The 26,933-nt window shown below is 36.4% G+C and overlaps 1 protein-coding gene across 24 annotated transcripts in view; it reads left to right on the top strand.

The window, feature by feature from the left end:
* Window positions 1-26,601, top strand: part of CELF2 (CUGBP Elav-like family member 2) — a 453,132-nt gene extending 426,531 nt beyond the window's left edge. For 8 of the 24 annotated variants that reach the window (XM_040413268.1, XM_040413253.1, XM_040413271.1 and 5 more), the window contains 4 exons: window positions 6,726-6,851; window positions 13,729-13,926; window positions 17,618-17,785; window positions 21,911-22,049. In XM_040413268.1, coding sequence (XP_040269202.1) covers window positions 6,726-6,851; window positions 13,729-13,926; window positions 17,618-17,785; window positions 21,911-22,038 — 620 coding nt within the window. In that variant the 3' untranslated portion in view covers window positions 22,039-22,049. Of the gene's footprint in view, window positions 1-6,725; window positions 6,852-13,728; window positions 13,927-17,617; window positions 17,786-21,910; window positions 22,083-23,551 lie in introns of those variants that run through there. The other 16 variants (XM_040413281.1, XM_040413269.1, XM_040413280.1 and 13 more) reach the window with 9 other exon arrangements.
* Window positions 26,602-26,933: the final 332 nt, after the last annotated feature.

Here is a 26,933-nt window from a genome sequence, read left to right as displayed (position 1 = left end):
CTTAGCGCGGGTGTCACTATCTCTTTCAACTAATTCTTGAAAAAGGGCAGACAAAGTAGTTAAAGTAGCAAAAGTGAACCATAACATATTATTACCAAATGTTTTACCTGCAGGGGTTAGTAGGGATTTTCAGGGAGTGAAAAAAATATTGCGGTAGTAAGACTGAGAATCAATAGTTTTTTGTAGCTATTGTTTTTTTCTGTTTTCTAGTAAATTTAGGATGTCCCCTGTTTAATGCCCTTTTCCCCCTTTACATGGAAGTATCACATTAAAATAATGAAAATATAGTTGTTACATACTTGCTGTGCTTTAACACTTCAAAGTAGTTGAGTATAATGAATTCAAAATAATTGAAAGCATACCAGAGCAAAACCAATACTTACTCCAATCTTTGGCCTGAAGATTTTAGTACATAAAATATGAAAATTTTTACGTAGTCTATAAAATATACTCTTTGTCTTGGCCCGGCCTGGTCATTACACTTTTGGGATACTGAATTGCTGCATCATTGGAAAATAATGATCCTTGGTTAAATGCTATGTGGGGAATTTATCATGAGGTTAATATTTGAAGTCTCTTTTCCTTGAGACTGTGTTGGAGTACTTTATGACAAATTTAACAAATGTTGCATGTTTGATAAGCTTGGCTCATCTTTAAAGCAACACTTTTATCTTAAAATGCTACTCAAGTTTTTCTATGAGAAAATGAGTTGTTTTTTTTTACTTTAGTGTAAGGAATTATCATGGCTACCCATACCCACTTCCTCACCTATTTTTCAAAACTGGAGTGAGTGGAATAAAAATGCAAAAAGCCACAACATTTTTGTGCCCAAAAAGTCTCAAAGCCTTATTAGACAATTTTTGACACTCTAGCATTCTAGAGTGCAGAGAGTGATAAATTCCCCCCAATATATACTTCTATTGTAAAGAACATTATACTTAAAGGGAACCTGTCATCAACTTTATGCAGCCCTTGATGAAGGCAGCATAAAGTAGTGACAGATGATTTCAGTCGTGTGTGACTTATGGGCTAAAAATAAGTGAATGCAGCCCGATACTGAAAAATAGTCACGACAGCGTGAGAAGAGTCATGGTTATTCAAGAGCTCCTGCTCTCCCTGCCACCTGCTGATGATATACAGTGTTCTCCTTAGTTTTCTCCTTAGGAATGACTGCCAATAATCAGCAGGTGTCAGGGAGAACAGTAACTCATGAAAAAAAAAAGACTCTTCTGAGGCATCCTTGACTCTTTTCCAGGCCCAGGCTGCGATGATTATGATGCTGGGTCTCGGCAACCACTTACTTTTAGCACATGAGTGACACACCGCTGAAATCCTTGTTTGTTTAGCCACTTTATGCTACCCTCAGTGAAATTTGCATAAAATTGATGACAGGTTCCCTTTAACTTACCAATTATTGATGAATCTTAAAAAGATCCCTCCCCACAATTTCCTGGAAATAGGTATCTCTGTTGTCATCTTTAATGACATTTTTAATATTCTACTCTGGCACTTATAAGTAATCTTACACTCCTACCCAATGGCTGTATTCACATGGTTGACCAATACTAGTGGCCATTACAGTTGTATATATGGACTGTCAGCCAACAAACCCTGAATGAGTTATAAATCTATATTGACATGGTTCACCCAGTATCAGTTGCATTTGTAGAACTCATATGACTCTTAACAGTCAACTTAGTATATTGAGGGTAACTCTTGATGGGATTCGAGTATGCAAATGAATTTTATTAGAACTTTACTTAAACTTTAATTAAACTTCAAGACACAGTAGTACTCAATATGTGTTTTTCTTATTTACATATTTATAATAATTTTACTATATGCTATTACTATATTTATGTTTCTGTATTACGTTTTTATTTTATCTGAATATATTCTAACATTACATAAGCCTAGCTTCAGATAAGATGAGCTTCTGTGACATAAGATAAGCCTTTTCAGTATGTAAAGTCAGTGCTTGCTAGGATTAATTTTGTTAGATCATTTCATATACATTTGCATTCAGACACATTTTACAAATGATATATAATGCACGATAAATAACACTGCTTTAACAACCCCATTATAATGTTCCTCTGCATGACAAAAAGCATTAGAAAAATAAATATTTTATGACTTGTATTCCACTGTCATTATTGGCAGAGACATTGGAAAAATTGCCATGAATAAATATCGGGATCCTTAGTGACTACACATTATAGGGAGCACAATCCAGTCCTACTGTGGTGCTTCTCAAATATGCTAGGAGGCTAAGCAATTCGTACTAGGCACATTTCAATACAGCTATGTACGTGTTATCTAGTGTCTTGGGAACTACTGAAGAAATGCAATTTAAAAGTTCTGCTATTGTGCAATCGTAGTATGTCAGTGGGGTAAGAAGCACAATAAATATCAAATAAAGACATGCAGAGATAAGCTACTAAGGCATTGTCATTACATCTCTCAACTACACAGCCCAGAAACCTCTTTGACTGCACCGACATATGTAGGTTACACAGTGGTAGACAGTGCCACATCTGTGCCAGCATAAGGGATATATTTTACTGAATGCCTCATAGAAGATTAGTTCCTTATTTTACATACTTTATATTTCATTTCTTGCATCCTTGTGTACTGATAATATTGATGTCTCTGTCATGTCATTCATTGTAACCAGGTTTTCCTTTATAACATAAATGTTAAGCACTGGGGGCTGAGGTGGTTAAGCACTGCTCCTTTATTTATCTCCCAAATACTGATTATTTCAGACTGGACATTTTCCATCTAGGTTGACTTTTCTGCATAAAGATAGGGAGAAGTATGTAGGATAAGGACACTGACCAATTTATTCATGATGCACATATTGTGACTAACTGTGGGAAGTGATGGTACTTTGAGTGTGAATCTGTAGATATGGCATCAGATGGTGTATATATAGACCTGAGATCCAAGTGGATTAGATGGGTTATGAAGGCCAAGTGACATATTTCTTGAATATTACTTTTAATTCTTGAATATTAAGCTGAGATTTGTGGATTTGGTTGCTAGTTCCACACGCTGGAGAGCTAATGGTCAGCAATAGTTTTCCTTCTTTGACAAAAAAAATAGTTCCTTTGCAAGACCAAATAAATTTCACTCCATAACTCAACTGGGCCACAATTTAGTCAGTCAAGCAAGAAAACGATTGAGTAGTGCGGCTTTAAAACTAGAGAGATGAAAGAGATTGGAGATATGAGGTTGGAGGAATGAAGAGGAGGACATGAAGACTCATATATGAAAGATTAATGTTTATGCTTTGTAGTTTGTGTATTATAATGAATGTTTCTGTAAAAATTAGCTTTTTTAAGATAATAGGGTTTATAAAAAAGTTTCATTGTACAGAGCTAGATTGCTGATTGGAATTGTTAGCTTGACAACTGCATCACTTGTTGGTATGGATGGCATTACAATTTGGTAATAGGCAATCTTCTGCTCAGAATGCCAGATCCATTCTGTTGGCATAATTTGTCAGATGTGGTATCTGAAAATTAGGGTAATGATACTACCTATTAGTATTTTGAGGCTATATGAAGGAGCTTCACATATGCTGCAGTTATGCAATATTATTAACAGGATCAGTTTGAGCTATATTCATCATGTTAAATTAAATTAAAGGCTGTCTAAAAAATAATCTAAAAATTATAAGGAAAGATTGCGTAAGTGATACAGTTAAATGGCCTTTCATTTAATAGGTCATAGACATAAGATAAATGTCAAGCAAGACACCAATCCCCTCTGGCCCTCCAACAACAAGCCTGTTTCACCTCTGACACAGTTTATCTCCATGGAAGCAAAGTTCTCTAATTCCGCCAGTTTAGATGGGATTTGACAATTTTCTTAGGTCTATGACATCAGCCTGACCACCTCCTTGTATCTCCCAATGGGGAAAAATGGATTGAAGACAACTGAGCAAATCTTATTTTAATGACTAGCTTTAAAGCCAGCATATTTTTCTGATGGCAACATCAAGTCTGATAGGGGTTGGCAGTGAAACAAATGAAGGCATTTTGTTAATAAAGAAAATTATTTTGTCTTTTAACGTATGTACCACATTTTGTACTGTTTTTCAAGATTCATAGTGTTACTATATGATTCAAGTTAGCTTTCCTTTTTGTAAAAATTTAAATGTAAAATCATAATGCAAACTAGTTTTTAGATATGTAAAATAATATTTCATATTTTATGTAATATTTCCCATATCTTGAAGAAGTAAGTTTTGCTCTCAAAGCTTTTTTGAGAGAGCAAGGGAAAAAAATCTACGTTTCCACACTAGATAGGGGTAGATCTATTAATGTCTTCCTTTTAAGATGTTTGAAGGGCAAGACAATGATAAGAACTGGAAGATGAAACAAGTGCCTGGCTATGGCTTCATATTCTCTGTGAACGGTACCTCTGGCTTCATGTTGTCAGAAGGGAGCCTTCCTTTATTATGATATTACATTTTTCTGCTGTGCAAGCACCTCTCTTTCACAGATTCCCATTTCGGTTTGTTCAAATGTTTTGCAGTTTGATTCCATGTACAATATGTTTTGTACGATGAATCCTGGCCAGAATTACAGACACTTCTGGCAGTTCAGAGCTTAACACGTTCCATTCTAGAATATCCACCACCTACATATTCTTTTGGAGCAGAATTTCCTAATAAAATAAAACTGTGACGCCTGCCCATCAATCTCTGTCTTATTAAAGGCTTGTCTGAATTAAATAGAAGCTGAGGTAGCCCCTGCAAAAATAACAAAATAAGCCATATTTACTCCTTGTCTTCCTTTCCACTTCCAGCACTCTAGTCCTCTCCATCTCTGTTTGTTTCCCTGGCTGTAGCGGTGACTAGTGATGAGCGGCATAGGCAATATTCGAATTCGCGATATTTCGCAAATTTTTGGCCGAATATTCGCCATAAATTTGTAAATTTGAGAATTTGTGATTTCGTCATTGTTTACTTGATTGCGGAAATTGGCAATGTAATATATTTGCGATAAATTCGTGATTAGAATATTCAACACTATTCGCGAATACGAATATGTAGCACTATATTCTAAATATTAGCAAATTCTCGAACTGGCGATATTCGCGATTAAAATATGCAATTCGAATATTTGCGCTCAGCACTAGCGCTGACGTCCTGTAGACACAAGTCAGCACTGCACCCAATCAATGGCCTCAGTAGTGACCTCCCGAATCCTACTGAGGCAGTGATTGGCCGCCTGGTGGCCTCTGTGTACGATACGTCAATCCTGCAGGCAGGAAGGACTGAAGCACGTTGTTGGAAGCAGCAGGGAAGCAAAGAGGTATGGTTTGCTTCTGTTGTTAATTTAACAGATTTACAGGGGCCAGTCATGTTTTTATTTAACTCTGCCCCTTTAAGCAATTTTTCTTGACACAAAAATCTCAAACCTATAAAAGCAAATAAATGTTATGAGAACAGAGACCAATACCATAAATGATATAAATCCATTCCAATAATGTATTAATAAAGGGATCCTGTCACCTCCAAAAACCATCCCAAGCCGCCAGCAGTACCTGCGTGTAGCCCGCAGCGTGTTTCCGATGATAATTTTCTTCCTGAAGGCCGATGCGGCTAAAGCTCAGAAAACGTTCTTTCATCCCCTGCCGGCGCGCTCCTCTAGCCATGCTTAAAGTCAAGGGGGCAGCGGCCTCCTTGCTTCAAGTCACGGTAACCATGCCCCCTGCCCTGCCCCTTCGCTGTGACTGACAGCCAGCAGTTCGGCTGGCTTTGCCGAACTCTCTGGATAAACGCGGTCAGTCACAGCGAACATATTCAGTGGGAATAGCTATCAGAATTCCCTATCAATTTATTATAATGGATTAAAGAGACCAGTTTTATGGTATCCTATCTAAGGGAAACATAAACTAATGAAAGATCCCCTTAGCAAAATTCTGGGTCACTTTCTTTAACTGATCCAGCCATTTTGCCAAAAATCTTGTATAGAACACCTCTAGAAAATAATGATGAGTGATGAATATTCATGAGCTCCTGGCTTTCCCTGTCCAGCTGCTTCTAATTCAAATGCAAACATCAAGTCTGATAGGGGTTTTGCGGAACAGGTGCGGATCCATTCATTTTCAATGGTGCCAGAATGTGCTGTCCGCATCCGCATTTGCGGATCCTCACTTCCGGATCTGCACTTCCGTTCCGCAAAAAAATAGAACATGTCCTATTCTTGTCCGCAATTGCGGACAAGAAAAGGCATTTTCTATGAGAGTCCCGGCGATGTGCGGTCCGCAAAATGCGGAATGCACATTGCCGGTGTCCGTGTTTTGTGGATCCGCAAAACACATACGGATGTGTGAATGGACCCTTATAGTGAGGGCAGCAGAAAACTGGTGACAGAGTCCCTTTAATGTTATGGTATCAGCCTCTGTCCTTATAACATTGTTTTAACTGCTTGTATGGTTCTTTTTGTGTCAAGGCCATTTACGAAAATAATATCTAGGTGGTAGATATATGTAATAAGATGTTTGGTCCGATTATAGGGATATTACCTGGTATGTAGGTGATAATCATTCCAGAATATTGTATTTAATCATATATAATACCGGTACTTTACTTATATAGAATTGCATTTTTGCAAAAATGTAATGATAAGGCTAAACATGATCAATCTGATACATATATAAGATGTAATGTCCAGTTTCTAATGTCTTTATATGTTTTTCATTTTTAGTGGCTGGATCAACTGCAAACTCCTCTGCTGCCATGAATTCTTTAACCTCTCTAGGCACTCTGCAGGGGCTGGCTGGGGCCACCGTGGGATTGAATAATATAAATGCACTAGCAGGTACCGTAAACAGTGAGTATTTAGTGCTGTGGTGGATGGCATTTTCCATTAATTTCATGTGATTTTGTTGTTGTACTTTTAAAAGATGCATAAAGATATTTCTTAGAGTGTCACCACAGGGAGCGGTCCTTCCACGGGAGCTACCTGCGTATTGACTGTGATTGCCGGGCTGCACCGGTACTTGCTGTGTGAAACAATAGCAAGTACAGATGCGGCCTAGCAGTTAGTAGTAATTTGCAGGTGGAATCTACGAATGGACCACTCCATGCACAGGCACTCTTTCTTGGTAGCAATTTCAGGAAAGTGTAGGGTAACACTCAGACCCAAAAATAAGGTATTCAAACTTCTTTGAAATATACTGTTTAATGAAAGATCTGCTGTACTATACTTGATACAGTACTGGCTATACTCTGTCTCTTAATTACAAAGTATGGGTATATACAGAATACTCTATGTCTAAATTACAAAGTTAAGCTTATAGGTCCTATTACTGAACCTGCTGTAATACCCATCAGGATATATACCTGTGGTTTCTGATTAAAGTGAAACATCAATGGATATAGTCCATTGATATGTATTTTATTGCTTTAATGTATTTGAGCTGCTCCTCATTTAGCAGTATCTCAGCTTGAAGTGCTTATTTGAAGTTTGACTCCAAAAAGCAATGCCATTGTACACTTTTCAGCTATAGTTGGTGCACCAGCTCTGATGTTGGTTTGCAAACCTAATGCTGCCAACTCAACTCTGCCTACCCTTATAAGTTTCTGTTCCTCGCATTCACCTGAGTAATAGTATTTCATCAATGACTAAAGCCTTTGTCTGCAACCTGTCACTCTCCAACTGTTTTAAAACTTCAGTTTGTCTGTTAGGGGATGCTGGAAGTGGTAGTTTCGCAACACCCGGAGAACCAAATGTTAAATACCACTGAGTCAGAGACATTCCCTTGTTAGATTCTGTTTGATAATGGAGATAAGGCTTACGAAGCAAAATGTGAACACAACCTGATGCAGTAGAACATTACACTGAGAACCTATAATGGCATGGCACTTGATGGTACACTGCCATTAGTAAATATGGCCCAAGGTCTTTCGAATCAGATTAGTTTTTGATGTTAAAAGAGCACCCCAACAAAAAAATATTCTTATCATGATCAAGCTTCCTTATTTACTTAGAGAATGCGGGAACGTAACTAAAAGGGCCAGCAGACACATAAGGACCCTAGTACCTGAGAGGGCCCAAAGTCTGCTCTGTCACATAAGAAGAAACCAGTATTGGAAAGTTCAAGAGATTCATTACACCTAGAGGTTGTTTCATCTATTGACCAATTAATCCAAAGAGCAGATGCACCCACTAACATCTCTAAAAGGGGTTGTCCGAAATAATAAAAAATCTCAGACAACCTTAACAATGTCTTACATTTTTAAAAAAAACATGATATTCTTACCTGTTTCTCCAATCCCATTCTCTGCAGCGCTGGTCTGGTACTTCTTGCACTGTTTGTTTACGAATAGCACCAGTGACTTGTCTGAATACAGAACTTGACTGCTGCAGCCAATCGCTGTCCTCAGCAGTCTACATTGCTGCAGTCAATTACTGTCATCAGCTGTAGACCACTGGCAGCTGTGGTCATGTACTGTATCCAGGCACATCACCACTGCTGTTAGTAAATTAACTGTGGCAAAATGACTGGGCCAACGCTGCAGAGAATGGTGTTGGAGAAACGGGGGAAATGTTTTTTTTTTCTATTTTAAGACATTGTAGCGGTTGTTTGATATTTTCAATTATATCTAATAAACCCTTTAAGTACAAAATCATATAGCTCTATAGCCTATTGATAGATGCAAAATTGCAAATTTTACAAGCAGATATCAGAACTCTACTGGAAATGTATGATGATGGTCTCATGATAAGTAAAAAAAATCACAGAAAAAAAAAGATAATACTGCACTAAGAAAATAGATGCAAGCATTATATATGGACTAAGCACTCACTCTAATGTAATAAAATCTGAGACTCTTAGCCAATACATTTTGATCAAAACACATCTGTGCCCACCTACCCCCGCCAAGGTGGTCTCAGGTCAGGCAGGTCCTACGCTAAACCTACCTATGCCATTGGGCATCTATATTCAGGAGCGCAGACTCTGCACATATAGTGTGCTGCTCCTAGTCACCTCTATGTGCATCCAGCAACCAATGAGAGGAGGAGCACGCACAGCTATATGTACCACCTAATCAAGGCGGTCTATTTGATAGGAAGGATAAAAGTGCATAGGAATGCTACTCCCAAGATCAAATAGGAGCGCATTCACACTTGAAGGTGCCACTCCCTCAATCATATACTACATAATACACAAAAATCACAGAAAAGAGAAAAAACAAAGATAAAAACATCCTGCACGATATGATAAATAAGTATCCGGATGTCCCTGTCTACATTTATGAAAGGTGTGCTTGCTCCTCCTCTCATTGGTTGTATGATGCACATAGAGGTGACTAGGAGCAGCACACTATATGTGCAGAGTCTGCGCTCCTGAACATAGATGCCCAATGGCATAGGTAGGTTTAGTGTAGGACCTGCCTGACTGAAACCACAACGGGGAGGGTACAGATGTGTTTTACTCAAAATATATTGGCTAAGAGTCTCAGATTTTATTACATCAGAGTAAGGGCTTAGTCCATATATAATGCTTGCATCTATTTTGTTAGTGCATTATTATCTTTTTTTTTCTGTGATTTTTTTCTGTGATTTTATTTATCATATCGTGCAGGATGTTTTTATCTTTGTTTTTTCTCTTTTCTCATGATAAGTACATACAGTCAGGTCTATAAATATTGGGACATCGACACAATTGTAAAAATTTTGGCTCTATCCACCACCACAATGGATTTGACATGAAACAAACAAGATGTGCTTTAACTGCAGACTGTCAGCTTTAATTTGAGGGTATTTACATCCAAATCAGGTGAACGGTGTAGGAATTACAACAGTTTGCATATGTGCCTCCCACTTGTTAAGGGGCCAAAAGTAATGGGACAATTGGCTTCTCAGCTGTTCCATGGCCAAGTGTGTGTTATTCCCTCATTATCCCAATTACAATGAGCAGATAAAAGGTCCAGATTTCATTTCAAGTGTGCTATTTGCATTTGGAATCTGTTGCTGTCAACTCTCAAGATGAGATCCAAAGAGCTGTCACTATCAGTGAAGCAAGCCATCATTAGGCTGAAAAAACAAAACAAACGCATCAGAGATATAGCAAAAACATTAGGCGTGGCCAAAACAACTGTTTGGAACATTCTTAAAAATAAAGAATGCATCGGTTAGCTCAGCAACACCAAAAGACCCGGAAGACCACGAAAAACAACTGTGGTGGATGACCGAAGAATTCTTTCTCTGGTGAAGAAAACACCCTTCACAACAGTTGGCCAGATCAAGAACACTCTCCAGGAGGTAGGTGTATGTGTGTCGAAGTCAACAATCAAGAGAAGACTTCACCAGAGTGAATACAGAGGGTTCACCACAAGATGTAAACCATTGTTGAGCCTCAAAAACAGGAAGGCCAGATTAGAGTTTGCCAAACGACATCTAAAAAAGCCTTCACAGTTCTGGAACAACATCCTATGGACAGATGAGACCAATATCAACTTGTATCAGAGTGATGGGAAGAGAAGAGTATGGAGAAGGAAAGGAACTGCTTATTATCCTAAGCATACCACCTCATCAGTGAAGCATGGTGGTGGTAGTGTCATGGCGTGGGCATGTATGGCTGCCAATGGAGCTGGTTCTCTTATATTTATTGATGATGTGACTGCTGACAAAAGCAGCAGGATGAATTCTGAAGTGTTTCGGGCAATATTATCTGCTCATATTTAGCCAAATGCTTCAGAACTCATTGGACGGCGCTTCACAGTGCAGATGGACAATGACCCAAAGCATACTGCAAAAGCAACCAAAGAGTTTTTTAAGGGAAAGAGGTGGAATGTTATGCAATGGCCAAGTCAATCACCTGACCTGAAACCGATTGAGCATGCATTTCACTTGCTGAAGACAAAACTGAAGGGAAAATGCCCCAAGAACAAGCAGGAACTGAAGACAGTTGCAGTAGAGGCCTGGCAGAGCATCACCAGGGATGAAACCCAGCGTCTGGTGATGTCTATGTGTTCCAGACTTCAGGCTGTAATTGACTGCAAAGAATTTTCAACCAAGTATTAAAAAGTGAAAGTTTGATTTATGATTATTATTCTGTCCCATTACTTTTGGTTCCTTAACAAGTGGGAGACACATATGCAAACTGTTGTAATTCCTGCACCGTTCACCTGATTTGGATGTAAATACCCTCAAATTAAAGCTGACAGTCTGCAGTTAAAGCACATTTTGTTCGTTTCATTTCAAATCCATTGTGGTGGTGTATAGAGCCAAAAATGTTAGAATTGTGTCAATGTCCCAATATTTATGGACCTGGCTGTACATCATGACACACGGTGCATTTATGCATAATAATCTAGATAGATAGATATGAGATAGATAGAAATATAGATATAGTAGATAGAGATAGATAGATAGATAGATAGATAGATAGACAGACAGATAGAAGGTAGATAGATAATAGATAGATAGATAGACAGATAGAAGGTAGATAGATAATAGATAGATATATAGATAGATAATAGATAGATAGATAGATAGATAGATATATAGATAGATAACAGATAGATATATAGATAGATAATAGATAGATAGATAGATAGATAGATAGATAGATAGATAGATAGAAGAAAAAAGAAAAGAAGCAGCACACAAACAATATGCGGGTGCAAAAAATCCTCCTATGGGACCTGTGACCAAGGCCCCGATTGTAGATAAAGAGCAAAAAAGAAGGCAGCACTCCAGGTAGTGAAAAAAGTGGACGGTTTATTCACCCAACCAGATAGATGATGATAGATAGATACATGATAGATAGATAGATAGATAGATAGATAGACAGACAGAATAGATAGATAGATAGATAGATAGATAGATAGATAGATAGATACTAGATAGATAGATAGATAGATAGATGATGATAGATAGATAGATACATGATAGATAGATAGATAGATAGATAGATAGATAGATAGATAGATAGATAGATACTAGATAGATAGATAGATAGATAGATGATGATAGATAGATAGATACATGATAGATAGATAGATAGATAGATAGATAGATAGATAGATAGATAGATAGATACTAGATAGATAGATAGATAGATAGATGATGATAGATAGATAGATAGATACATGATAGATAGATAGATAGATAGATAGATAGATAGATAGATAGATAGATAGATACTAGATAGATAGATAGATAGATAGATAGATGATGATAGATAGATACATGATAGATAGATAGATAGATAGATAGATAGATAGATAGATAGATAGATAGATAGATAGATAGATTGATAGATAGATTGATGATGATAGATAGATAGATACTAGATAGATAGATAGATAGATAGATAGATAGATAGATAGATAGATAGATAGATAGATAGAACATAGATACTAGATAGATAGATAGATAGATAGATAGATAGATAGATAGATAGATAGATAGATAATGATGATAGATAGATACTAGATAGATAGATAGATAGATAGATAGATAGATAGATAGATAGATAGATAGAACATAGATACTAGATAGATAGATAGATAGGAGATAAATAGATAGATAGATAGATGATGATGATAGATAGATAGATAGATAGATAGATAGATAGATAGATAGATAGATAGATGATGATGATAGATAGATAGATAGATAGATAGATAGATAGATAGATAGATAGATACTAGATAGATAGATGATGATAGATAGATAGATACTAGATAGATAGATAGATAGATAGATAGATAGATAGATAGATAGATGATGATAGATAGATAGATGATGATAGATAGATACATGATAGATAGATAGATAGATAGATAGATAGATAGATAGATAGATAGATAGATTGATGATGATAGATAGATAGATAGATAGATTGATGATGATAGATAGATAGATAGATAGATACTAGATAGATAGATAGATACTAGATAGATAGATAGATAGAACATAGATACTAGATAGATAGATAGGAGATAAATAGATAGATACTAGATAGATAGATATAACATAGATACTAGATAGATAGATAGATAGATGATGATGATAGATAGATAGATAGATAGATAGATACTAGATAGATAGATACTAGATAGATAGATAGATAGATAGATACTAGATAGATAGATACTAGATAGATAGATAGATAGATAGATAGATAGATAGATAATAGATAGATAGATGATGATAGATAGATAATGATAGATAGATAGATAGATAGATAGATAGATAGATATGGAATAGATAGATAGATAGATAGATAGATAGACTGAACGCTCATCTATCTAACGTGCATCACCCAAATGTACATAAAGGATAAGTAATACCTTAAGTAACCAATACAAATGGTTGGGCTGAATTATTACATTCATGTATTTTATTATAAAGAGCTGCACAGTTATAAAGAAGGAGATTAAAATAGCTTGAGTAAATACGGTACATTTAGTACATTTTACTTTTTTCGTTCTTGATTGTACTTCATCTCTGATTAGTGGATGGCATTTGTTCTACAGAATAGGCATACAATGGAGTAAATGCTTTCAAAAATGTGCATGTCTTGAGATATTACTCATATTGTTTTGCAGTGCTGTTTCCGTCCTGAGTTGTTGGAGTGCTCATATTATTGCATGCAGTGCAGTCATTTTCGGTGTAAAATGGTCAATATCTTTTTGAAAGCACTAATGAACAAGTGCAATTTTTTTTCTCTATTGTTGGGTTTTTTGTAAAGTTGCTCAAATGCTCTCAGGTATGGCTGCTCTGAATGGAGGACTTGGCGCAACAGGCTTGACGAATGGTACAGCTGGTACAATGGATGCCCTAACCCAGGCCTACTCAGGAATCCAGCAGTATGCCGCTGCGGCACTGCCAACACTTTATAGTCAGAGTTTGCTACAACAGCAGAGTGCTGCGGGCAGTCAGAAAGAAGGTAAGAGTATACTGAATTTAGCTTTCCAAGGGATCTTATCAAGAGAGTTGCTTAAGAGAATGCTGCATAGGGAGATATTTGATTGATGGCTTCCAAGATTACTGAATTTTCATTAAATTTATTTTCAATCCACATCTCCTGAGAAAAATGATTCTGTCATATTTATGAGCCCATGTTGTGTAATAAGAAGTTATGGTGCACTTGAAGACACCGCACAGTCCTTTCTGTGGAATGGTTGGTACTTGAAAATGACATTACCTAAGCCCAATATGCCGTCCAAGGCTTCTGCCTGGTCCTGAATACTGCAATTTTTCAAAATGCAATATGAGAGAACTAAACACATTAAACAAGATCTCATTTAGACTGGGGACCTCATTTTGTGCTGTTATCCCTCGTGAGGTCACTTGATATACGTTTCCTGTGATGTTTGCACCATACCTGTCATTTTTAAATTAGTGATATGACAACTATTAACACATTAGCGTCTACAGGACTTCATAAATTCCCCAGCTTCCTCTTCCCAGATCCACATTTTTCAGGACTCACTATTTATCGGCACCAAAACTCTTCCCATCTTTTCTGATACTAATATGTACATTGTTCATTTTGGAGATTTAAGACATAAATGATTGATAGAATATCTTTCCGATTCACATTTATTCCCTTTCATCCGTATTGGATAAGCCCCAAATTGTTGCTGGTCATGGTTTGCTCTCTACATGAGCAGTTGAGAATACGATAGAGGATTTTCCAATCCCACTAAACACAGGTTCCCTACAACTGTAAAAAAAAAAAAATAGAACTAACATGTAAAAGTTTAACAATATGACTGAAACATATAAATGCACCTTTCGAATATCGATGACCTATGCTCAGGATAGGTCCTCAATCCGGGAACCCCTGCCAATCGCTGTTTGAAGGGGCCTCAGCACTCAGGCGAGTGCGGCAGCGGTTTTATTGAGTACCAAGCAGAGTGCTGTCCATTGTTCAGTGGCTGTGTTTAGTATTGCAGCTCACTTCAATAGGACTGAACTGCTGAAAGGTCATGTGACTGATGAACGTGATGCCACATGCCTAGGCAGAGGCTCCTTCCAACAGCTGATCGGCAGGGATAGAGGGAGTCAGACCCCATCGATCAGATATTGATCACCTTTCCTGGCTTACTTTAAGTCAGAATGGTGTGCCAAAATGCTTCATCGCAAACCAGTGTAAATAAAAGCAAACTGGTTCACATTACAGTTTATTATACACCTAGTTTACACTCCTCAAGGAATTTGCATACAACGAGGGAGAGATTAAAACTTCTTTTAGGTAACTTTTATTTTTTGGTGGCACACAGAGATATGTGAAGTAATGTCTCACAAGCACCTGTATCACAGCTGAAGTAATTGGACAGTGCATACAGGAGGAGCTGATTAGCTCCTCGGTACAGTAGCTGGACTTCCCATGGTGCACCTCTTCTTTCACTCCATGCTCTCCAAATTTCCCACTTGCAAATGTCTTGAAATCATAATATATTGACATTAATGTACTCATGCAACTGAGGTATTAACTTGTGAGCAGTTTAGTATTTTTTATGTATTTTGAACAATCTTTCCCACCCAAAGTATCAAATGATCTTAATAGGCAGTGAAACACATGGGCGTGATATAACTAATACCAGCCTCTACAGCTGCCCATTGGGTCCTGGTAAGCTAATCACAGCACCAGAAGGACCTGTCACTTTTACAGCAGAGATGACAAACCCATTTTAGCCTGTTCATAGATCAAAATGGAGGCAAAGTAGTTGCCAAACATCAGAAGGGCAAGAATTACACATTGCTTTACTCACCTCTACACGAAGCTTCTTTGAGGTAGTAAATGTGTTTGGGGTTCCCTAAGCGTGGAAGCATGTTCCAGGGGGTTCCCCCTAGGTAATTAGGTTGAGAAGCATTATGTTGGCTATGTTAGGCTGGATTTACGTGAATTCAATTTTACTTAAGCAAACATTGACCCATTGACCAAAACTCTTCTGTTACAATAAAGATACTATGATGAAAAGTATCTTTATTGTAATGGAAGAGTTTCGGTCAATTAGTCGGTTTTTGCTTATTCTGATAACCATTAACTTACCAATGTCACAGTGATCAGATTGGGAATAATTTTATGACAGGCAGTGATAAGATCCAGTGACCACAATGGCAATTTATCTGTAGTAGTTATCACTATGACCTAACAATACTGGTCAGTTGCTGTCTGTAAAGACTTCATTATGTACATGGCTTATTTTTCATTTATATTTTCTCTACGGGGGCCAGATGGTTGCACAGGGGGGCGCAGGCACATCAAAGAGAGTGTAAATGCCAAATAATTGAGCAGATATGCCGTAGAAAAGCATAATACAGTGATTATATGGTGATCTTTTTTAATGTGACAGCAGCATTTATAACACCTGCAGTGTGTTGCTGTATAAACCAAGGGGGAAATTTATCAAAACTGGTGTAAAGGGAAACTGGATTAGTTGTCCAACCAATCACATTCCACATTTTTCAGAGCTCCTTTTGAAAATGAAAGGATGAATCTGATTTGTTGCTATGGGGAACTAAGTCAGTTTTCCTTTACACCAGTTTTGATAAATCTCACTCTAAGTTTCTACATAATATACTGGGCAAATGAAAATGCTGTGTAGCATAGTCTTAAACATATGTTAGATATAAGATGCTGGTATTAGTTATAGATGTTCCCTTCCTTACCTCCTCTCGACTCGACCTAACCCGAGATAAATGTCATGAGATGACCTGCTTTGAAAATAAAACAGGATTATACAATACTCTTTTGGGAGATATTTATAATATATGTGTCTATGTGTGGCCACCTATTGATCAGGATAGTAGTTGCAGTTTGGCAAGGTTTTGCTAACAAGTCATGATAATGTATTGAATTTGTATCATAAGAAATTGGAGTCCCTAACAAAATTTGTGGAAGGGAAAGGTTGGACCCACCTGTATGGTATATCATGTCCTACTGTGTGTCATGCCTTATATCTTATCTATGCACTGCACTCCCACTACAACCAGTTTATCCTACTGGGAACTGCTTAATGAACGTATGTGCAAGTTATTTTTGAAAGCCAGACAGATATTTAAAAAAGTTCTATACTTTAGGCAGTTTTTTTAGGGATTGCACAATAATAATCCGATCATAGGGTTCTCTAATACTAGAAACCAGATCTAATCTGTGAGGGAATCAAGCACCATGTGATCAAAGGCTTTGCATCACCACCATAGGAAAATGAGGCACAGTAGAGTCTCCAGAGCTAGCAATCCAGCAACCATCAACAACTCCCCCTTGATATTATGAAAGTTTCAGTCAATAGGAACAGCCCTGTCATTGGTGTTTGGGATATATACAATTTTATTTAAAAAATCTTTGTCAAAAATTTGGGATTGTTTAATACAAATAGGGGTTTTTTCTAGTCCCATTTTTCTAATAATATATAGTGGACTCTTATAGAGAATAGATACATTTTGCTATGTTAACCATACTATAAATGGCATTTGATGGTAATTAACAATGACATTAAACAATTTCAATAATTTTCTTTGGATGTCACCTAAATAGTGTTTATGACAGATATACATTGCCAAATATAGGTTTTACATATTTATTTTAAAGCATGCTTGAAAAGAGTTTCTAACTATAGTGAAGTCAGGCCTCCTTTTTTCTTCCTCTCAAGGCCCGGAGGGAGCAAATCTCTTCATTTATCATCTACCCCAAGAGTTTGGTGACCAGGACATCTTGCAAATGTTTATGCCTTTTGGAAATGTAATCTCTGCTAAAGTCTTCATTGACAAACAGACCAATCTAAGCAAGTGCTTTGGTAAGTAGAGTTCTATCAAAATATGAAATATAGGATCATAATTATCAGCTATTTATTTGACCAAATAAAGGGTATATTTTAGTGGTTGCAGACGGTTCTTTTAGTGGATTTATCACTGTGGTCATAATTATGTCGAATGCAGAATATAGCAGATTTATAGTTATGTGTCCATCACACTCATGCAGGGAGCACTGTTCTTGTTGTCCAAAATGTGATCTGTCAGGAATCATTGGAATCCATTAAAAAATATACCTATCATCCTGTAGCCGTCATAGATCTTTTTTAGTCTGACAAAGTAATTACTCAATTACTCGTGTTCAAAGCTGAAACGCTATGTAAAAGAGCCTTCCTCCACATTTGGCCTCATTTAGTATTGCTATAATTGTGCACAGATTAAAAGGATTATCCAGCTAATGAAAACAGGCTCAGATCAGTATAAAATAATAAAATAAATTATGCTCACCTTACCAAACCCTCCAACACTTCCTAGATCTCACAACCAGGCTTTGTTTTCTGGGCCTTCTTGACATTTAGGGAATTACCGTGCAACCAATGTGTGGTTTAGGCTACTTTCACACTCGCGTTTTGGCTTTCCGTATGTGAGATCCGTTCAGGGCTCTCACAAAAGGTCCAAAATGGATCAGTTTTGCCCTAATGCATTCTGAATGGATAAGGATCTGCTCAGAATGCATCATTTTGCCTCCGATCAGTTCTGCTCTGGAGGCGGACACCGAAACGCTGCCTGCAGCATTTTGCTGTCCGCTTGACGAAACTGAGCCAAACAGATCCATCCTGGCACACAATGTGAGTCAATGGGGACAGATCCGTTTTCTGACACAATCTGGCACAATAAAAAAATGGATCCGTCTCCCATTGACTTTCAATGGAGTTCATGACGGATCTGTCTCGGCTATATAAGACCTAATACAAACGGATCCGTTCATGCCGGATGCATGCGCTTGTATTATCGTAACAGATCCATTTTTGCAGATCCATGATGGATCTGCCCAAACACAAGTGTGAAAGTAGCCTATGTTGTCAAGAGGGTCCATGAACAGAGCCTGATGGGGTTTCCAGGAAGTATCAGAACAGGAACAGTGGTGGACTGGTGGAGTATCACTTATTTTATTACTTTACACCTATCTCGCTTGTATTAATAAATTCAGCTCCCTTCAAATACTTTACCTAAAGCATACTGCCGTCCAGCATGTGCATGTGGCTTGCCGGTCATTGAAATATTTAGGACAGTATATTAGTTCCTTTTTTAAATTTTGTACTGTTTAAAATGAGTGATGCACAGCCATAGAGTGCACAAAGGAAAATGACTACAAGCTGACATGTAGGCACAGTGAGTAAATGAAAACTAATTACTTTTGGTGGAGGCGAATGCTGTTCTATACTATCAGCATGTCACTTCAAGAATGCCTAATTGTACTGCTTTGTACTAACGGCAGGCACACCACTTACCAGGTGGCTTTGTTCCTATCGCTTCTGCTGTCTCCCTGGTCATATGATGTATTGCGACACTATTCTTTTGTCTTGCTCCCTAAAACTCAGGAATTATTTCCTAAAGCCTTTACTCAAGCACTTGTAAGGTTCTGTTTAACCCCTTGTGCAATAAAAGCTAAAGGCTGTGAAGTTATTTTCTCAAACATCTTGTTTAGATTCTGCACTTTTTACTTCACCACTATTTAAAAATAAATAAATAAATAAAATCACAAGTAATCCATTGCCTTGATCCGTACTAATAGCTATTTGAAGCCTCTCTTTAAAGCACTAAGTTTTGTCCTCTTTTACTTTTGCACTACAGAATAATTATATTCATTCTGTAGCTGAGGTGGCTGACATTCATTACAAAAGTTTCTTAAAAGTTGCCACCACTTTAAACATGGCTGCCACACTGATGTATCAAGATAGTGGATCAGATTTCTGAAAACCATCTAAAAGAAAAGCAACCCATCACAGATCAGCTTTTACTTTTCAAAAGCAAACTATGAAATGAAAGGAGCTGTGACTGGTTGTTAAGGGCAAGTTTTGTTTTGGTGATAACATTTTGTGCTTTATATGCTACAGTAGATACATGTTAAAATAGGACTGTTAAATGATTACAAGGATGTTTTCTTTTATAATGCCCCCCTATAAGAACATCTCTAGCGGATGCAATATTTTTGTTGCCTAGATTCATAATCATCTCTCATATTGTATTAGTATGCATTTTGTAACTATACATTACGAACTTGTTTGTGCTTTTGTGCTTTCTGTATTCAGTGCTACAGTATGCTTTCTGCATTGTATTAACATACATATGAAGATGTGTAATTGATCCTGAGGCTGAGTTATGCAATTCTTCACAGGGTATAGTCTTTTAGAGAGATTTATCAAAGCTGGTGCTAAGGAAAACTGATTTACTTGTCCATGGTAACCAATCAGATTCTACCTTTCATTTTTCAAAGCTCATTTAGAAACTGGAAAGATCAATCTAATGGGCTGCTATGGGCAACTAAGCCAGTTTCCTTTAACACCAGTAGATTTTTAGTAGATTTAAGCTGCCCATACACATAACATAAATGTAGACAAAATGACCGATTTTGACCTTTTCAGCCAATTATTGTTTCGTAACTATGCGCAAATATCATTTGCCAAGGCTGACGGCATACTGTTGTCTGCGAAAAATGTGACTTTTCAGGTTGGATTTTTTGCAGTTGGCATATGGTATTAATGGTCAAATGTGCCTGATCACGTGCTACATTGTGCTAGCATACAATGTTATTTTTTTATAGTCCTTCCCTGATATGTCACTTTTGCCTGGCAGATTGATGATTTTTCAAATGAACATGGTCAGTAATTATCTTATGTGTATGGCCATTTGTAAGCTAGGTTCACATCTTTTTTTTTTTTTTCTGGAAATCCTCAAAAGTCAGAACATATATAGTTACATATAGTTGCATCCATTTGACAGGTGTTTTGTTTGGTTATTTGAAGTGGAAGTGGATTTCTTTTTTACTTTGTTTTTCTTCTGATGGTGCAAATGTTGACAGGGCAAGCACATGCAAAAGTACACCTTGTGTTTTGATACATCTACAACTAACTTCCATTATTAAAAAAAAGTGTGCCCTACCATTTAGTACTTTTGCATCAGCAATCACCTAGAGCTATTGCATATGCAAAAATAAAGGTATATGCAAAAATAAAGGTATATCTGAGATTTAGCAGAGAGATATGTGCCAAGATGACACACATTGGCTTGTACTGCACCTTTTGAAAGCAATGGGATACTTTACAAATATGTTTTTACATTTACAAAAATGTTTTACATTTCCTAATGTGTGCAAAACAAAGAATGGTTAAAAGAGCTATAAATATTGCCTCATACATAGCCAGAGTCTTAGTCTAATCATTGCATAAGGTTGGAAAGTCGGACCATATATGGTCACCTTTGCTTGCAGATATGTAATTCCCTGTTCTAGCCTAATACCATTTTCACAGAATTAAAAAGACAAATATTTTGTGAGATACTGTAAAATGCTGATTCTAAGACTCTATATAATTCCCTGTAGTGAGATTTTATAACACATTTCATAGCCTAACATTTGTAAGTAACTATTTGAGACTAAGCGCCAACACTATTACCAGCACCATGATACTTATCACGTACTTCCAACACAGTCTCTTCTGTATTTCACTGTATTTTCATCCTAATACCAAACCAACTTCTTTGCTGACAATATTCTGTATTCACAGCATGCTCCAACGTTGTCTTTCAGTACTCTGTATGTTCTAAGCAGCAATACTTTAACAGCACAGATGGTTTATTTTATGAAATGCAGAGTTAAAGGTTCTTTAAATCCAAACAGCCATTTCTCTGCTTAGTGAACAAGGAAGAGAGGCATTTCACCAACTCGTAATGCCAAATACTTATTGCTTTATGACTATTAGAGGGAACTTTTCCAAAGTGTGAAGTTAGAGTTTATTGGACTATGGTGTATTTGTACCATGTGTTTGTATTAAGTCTACATGTAGTGTAACTTTACTGTCTATGTGCATAGTCTTTTCTAGAATGGATAAAGTTGAATCAATAAATGTTTCAGTACCAAAATTTTATAATGTCCTTCCTGTCCTTTGCAGGCTTTGTTAGCTATGACAATCCTGTGTCCGCACAAGCTGCTATTCAGGCTATGAACGGCTTTCAGATTGGCATGAAACGTTTGAAAGTTCAGCTGAAACGCTCCAAAAATGACAGCAAACCGTACTGATCTTAACCCCAGAAGCTTTCTGCTCTTATTTTAGCTTTCTTAGGGTAAGTCCCATGAGCCAGCCTTTTCTCCACTGGGGGCTGAGGAGGAAAACATTGCCAACACTCACCAAGAGAGACAATTATTTTTACATTAAACGCTTCCATTCCCTTCTACCCCGAGCCTCTGCTCTTGCCATTTACTCTGGCTATATTTTCTTACCCAGAATCCAGCAAGTTGTTTAACAATGTTCTGTTCCAGTTTACCATTTCCCTATATTTTTTTTTTTTGTATGACATCTTTAGATTTACAATAGCAGCGAAACAATGTGCAATTAAACTCTTCAACCACTGGTGCCATCAAACGAGAAAACAAAAATACTGAACACACGTTAAAGGTTCGAGGACCTGGTTTTATAATAGTGACACCAGCAGTTAAGAGGCTAGTGTGGTGGCCTAATATGAAAATAGTTGCCAATCTACGCATATTTTTTATTTCTTACTTATTTTTTAATTAAGGAACACACTCACACAGACAAAAACAGAGTCCTTCCACTGCGTCAGATTGTTTTAGAAAGTTTTGTTTACAGGAGGTTCTGGTTTCTTGTGAGAAAAATATTAAGGACCAGACATTGCTGGCCTATATGTTCTTATGATATTGAATTCAATTTGTTTGTTACATTATGTATGTTGTTATTTATTATAATTATATTATCATTATCATTATTCTGTTTTAACAAGATGTGTGTTAAAAAAAAAGTATTTGAGAACTGTTTCTAAAGCTACAGGGTTTCAACATAACTAGAGTGAATATACTTGATGTTTCTTGAGAGATAAATTTAATAATAAAGGAAGCCACAGGCCTGTAAATTTTATTTGTAAAAAAAAACATTTCTATTTTTATACAAAAATTTTTACTGCCTCAGAAATAATGGGAGTTATTTATTGTTAACTTATTGGATACATAAAGAGAAGTTCTCAATGCTAGATAGATACCTTTTCAAAATAGACTCTAGAGTAACAAAATATTTAAAAATAATACATTTTTATTTTTAGTTGAAACACCCATTATGCACAAATCACTCTCTTCCGTTTCTATGTTTTGTTTGGTTATTTTTGTTTCCATTGCGTAGTAAAAGGAATGTCCTGTGACTTATTTGTTGTGTGGCATTTGTTCAAAAAGGCCGCCTTTCCCCTTCTGTAACCGTACCTGTCCTCCCCAAAGCAATCCATCTGCACTAACTCTAACTAGATGGTTTCTTTTGGGCTGTTCATTGTGCTTTGTGTTAAAATATATTCTATATGTTTATAAATAAATGTGAACTATGAATGCATATAGATTCTAATGACTAAAAAATGGCATTACATTTTATTCTTACACTGGTTAACCTATTCAGTGGTGGAGAGGACAGAACTGCATTACTTTCCAATGTGCTACTGATAACACCAACACTGATGGGCTTAAAAAGTGATTTATGTTTCTGCTGCATAGATTCTGTGTAACTTTATACTCTTCCTTGTTTTTTTTTCCCTAGAACATCTCCATGCCTGTTAGTTCACCGTTTGCCTAGCATGTCCCTGTGGCGTCTGTAAAAAAAAAAAAAAAAGTTTCATCGTCCCGTCATTGTTTCTGATGTCTTTCTGACCTCACATCATATTTGATCCTCCAACTGACTTAGTTTGACTTCTGAAATTTGCATGTGATCTCATCTAGCTATGAATTCTGAAAAAAAAAAGTCAATGTGAAAAGCGTTGCAGCGTTCACGCAAGACTGAAATTTACTATAAGATAATTACAGAGAAAAAAGACAAAAAAACCTGTGGCAAAAAAAAAAGTTTTCTCGTTTTTTTTTCTCTTTTTGTTTCATAACATAAACAGACTTGAAAGTATTACACAGGGATTAGCATTCTGTCTGGTCACTGTTTCCTAAAGCAATATGTGTCCAGGAAGGCAGAATGTTGGTTTCTAAATGAAGCAGACAACTTCCAAAACAGTTTGAGAAAACTGTCTGATTTTAAGTCTCTAGAGCTCTGTAATAGTTTTTACATTTTTCAGGCAGTGTAAAGTTTTTTGATAAGGCCATTTTAGGTGGCTCACTTTCTCATTAAATTATATATATAGAACCACTTTTTTGTAGATTAGTATAAGAAAATATTTACCCTGTTTTGGGGCAAATGCTACCTAGTTCTGTCACCTTTTGCTGAACTGACTCACAGTTAGACAATCCATGGTTTAATGCACATGAAATTACCTATATTTTATACTGTTTCAATGTACAGAAAAGAAGGTAAATGTATACCGTGTCACGTTGGTGCTTCTGTGAATTTAGTTGTGGCTTCATTAAGTCTTAAAGAGTCTTCAGTGTTCTATGTTTAATACGTTTTAAAAGAAAAAAAATTGGTTTACTTGAACAAAAATAATTTTCAAAAATAAAGAGTCTGTTTGCTATAATTTCATGTGAAACAAAAAAAAACTATTCCAGAAAAATAAGTTTTGTGTTGGCTTGTAAAGCATTGATGTTCTTATTTTCTATTGTGGGGAAACTTAGATGTGTTTGTGTTCAGCAAAATGTGACCTGTTTTTTTTTCTTCAAAAGAAAAAAAAATCAGCGAAAATAACAGTGCCAAATTCCAAAGGTACTTCCTGCCTAAAGCTTCAGTGTATTTCGTGTACGAAGTAATTTGATAACATGGGTATTTTATTATGTGTTTTGTATAAATCCCTTCTATTTAAAAAAAGAGAGGTTACAAAGTTTGTTAACTTGCTATCCTGTGGTCTTGTTGCCTGAACTTGTTATTGTTTGTTATATCTCTTTGATGTTTTTGGTAAAACATTGTATACAGTAAGTGCCCATGTTCCACTTTTTTAACCACTGCACATCAATCCTGTGAAAGCAAACCTCACAACTGTACTTTTTTCATGGTCTGTGGAAGTCTTCATGGTGAAGAGGGTTGAACGGCTGTTCCTTTCAAGCATACTGTCCTAAAGAATCAGGGTATATAAAGCACACATAAGCACATAAATGGTTTATAGAGCACGTGCATATTGTCTATGTAGAACCTTCAAGTCATCCATGTTCCTAATACGACGGTATGAACTTCACTAAGCAAAGGAAATCCATTATCGAATCAGTTATACAGCACCTGACTTGAAACGTGCCATACATGTCATGAATTTCTCTTCTCCATTCTTTGTATGTCAGCAAAACTGCTTGGACCTTGTATTTACTGTTTTTGCTTTCCTAACTGGCATTTTGTCTAATGGCACAGATTTAGGGTTGGCCTCTTTTACCTGCTATTATTCCCTAAATGGCCATACTGTAATAGCATTTGATTAATAATACAGTGCCTCATTTTTAAACCTCAGCAAATGCTATTGATAGACAGTACCCCCCCATGTACAGTGAAATTTGTTAAATTCGTAATCATTTATATATAGGTCCTTGCCAGTGTTTACTTCTCTACTCCTGGGTCCTACCAGAATTATTTGAGGGCTATTTTTGTATGAGAAATGCACAAAGATTATGACTAAATTATATCTAGATGTCATTCTATGAATATATGTATAGAGATATATATTATAAAACACATATTTTTGTTATGTAAATTTATGCAGATTTGGGTGCATCTAAAAATGAGAGAGTACAATTACTAGTCTGAAATCACTTGCAGTGTTGTTACAGTGTGCTGCTTAAAAACTTAGGATTAAAATGGTTGCAGAAACCTTTCACAATGCTCAAAATACATCCCATCCCCCAGTTTACAGTTGGACAGCACAGAAAGCCGATTCTCTCAAAAGCAAATAATTGCAAGAATTGAAACGTGCTTACTCTACCCCATTACTGGGTAAGAGGAGTTGAGTGTCCTACTGTATCTAAAAGAATATGTTCAGCACTGATACAGTTAAACACAAGGTTCGCACTGAAGGATATTGCTTGAAGGACTAATACGTTCAACTTTCTTTTCACCTTAAGATTCTAGTTTTTTGGCTTGTGTAATTCTGAAGTCATTTTAACTGTTTTTATTATCTCAAGTGCTAAATACAAATAAGAAAAAAAACGTGTAGTTTCATAACATTTTAGAACTACATCTTACAAATGAAATGTATTTGTGTTAATTTTTGTGCTGTGAGAATTGTCGTTTGTAGATTAAATAAGAATTCATTTTGTTTCGATTTACAAATAGTTTTTGAGTATTGTCTGAGAAAAGCCAAAGTTACTGCAATTTTAGTGGAAACTGTAAGATCATTTAAGTATTGTTTATGTTTTCTTGATGCATTTTGGTTCTGTTGTGTGATGGAATTTGAGCCAAAAAGAAAAACAAAAAAAAACAGGCTTTCCTATTTCTACTAACTGATTGTACTTATGCATTTTGTACCAGTGCAACATTTTATACTGGAGATTAAAAAAAGAAAAGGAAAAGTTGTGGCTTACTCTTGAAGGCCCTACCATGACCGATTTTTGAGTTTGATTTATGACTGGTTAAAAGAACGGTGTTTTGCTTTCAACATTTAAAACAAACAAAAAACCTTTGGCTTGCTTTTTCCTTTGCTTATACCTAACATTAAGATTATGTCTAAATGGACAGCGGTAAGTTACACTATTTATTATGTGTTGTGCAGTTACACACTAAGGTAATTAGCGCTAGACGTACACAGTCACTTTAGTGGATAAATGTATTAGTAACAACTAAAAGAAAAAATCAAAACAAAAAAATAGGGGTTTGCTTTTTGCCGTTTAGAACAAAGTTTTTTCTGATTCTTCTGTCTTCATTGTGAACATTACTGTGTAGTTAAAACAGTCAAACTTATTTTTGTAATGTATGTTATTGTGTGATGCAGTTTTTTGCTTCTGTCTCCAATATTAAACCATTTTCCTAATACTCGTCTCTTTGTGTGTTGTGTTTGTTGGTGCTCATC

The sequence above is a fragment of the Bufo bufo genome, chromosome 1 (genome assembly GCF_905171765.1).
Source record: "Bufo bufo chromosome 1, aBufBuf1.1, whole genome shotgun sequence".
Taxonomy (NCBI): domain Eukaryota; kingdom Metazoa; phylum Chordata; class Amphibia; order Anura; family Bufonidae; genus Bufo; species Bufo bufo.
Note: the sequence above shows the minus strand (reverse complement) of the source record. Positions and strands in the feature narration are given on the sequence as shown.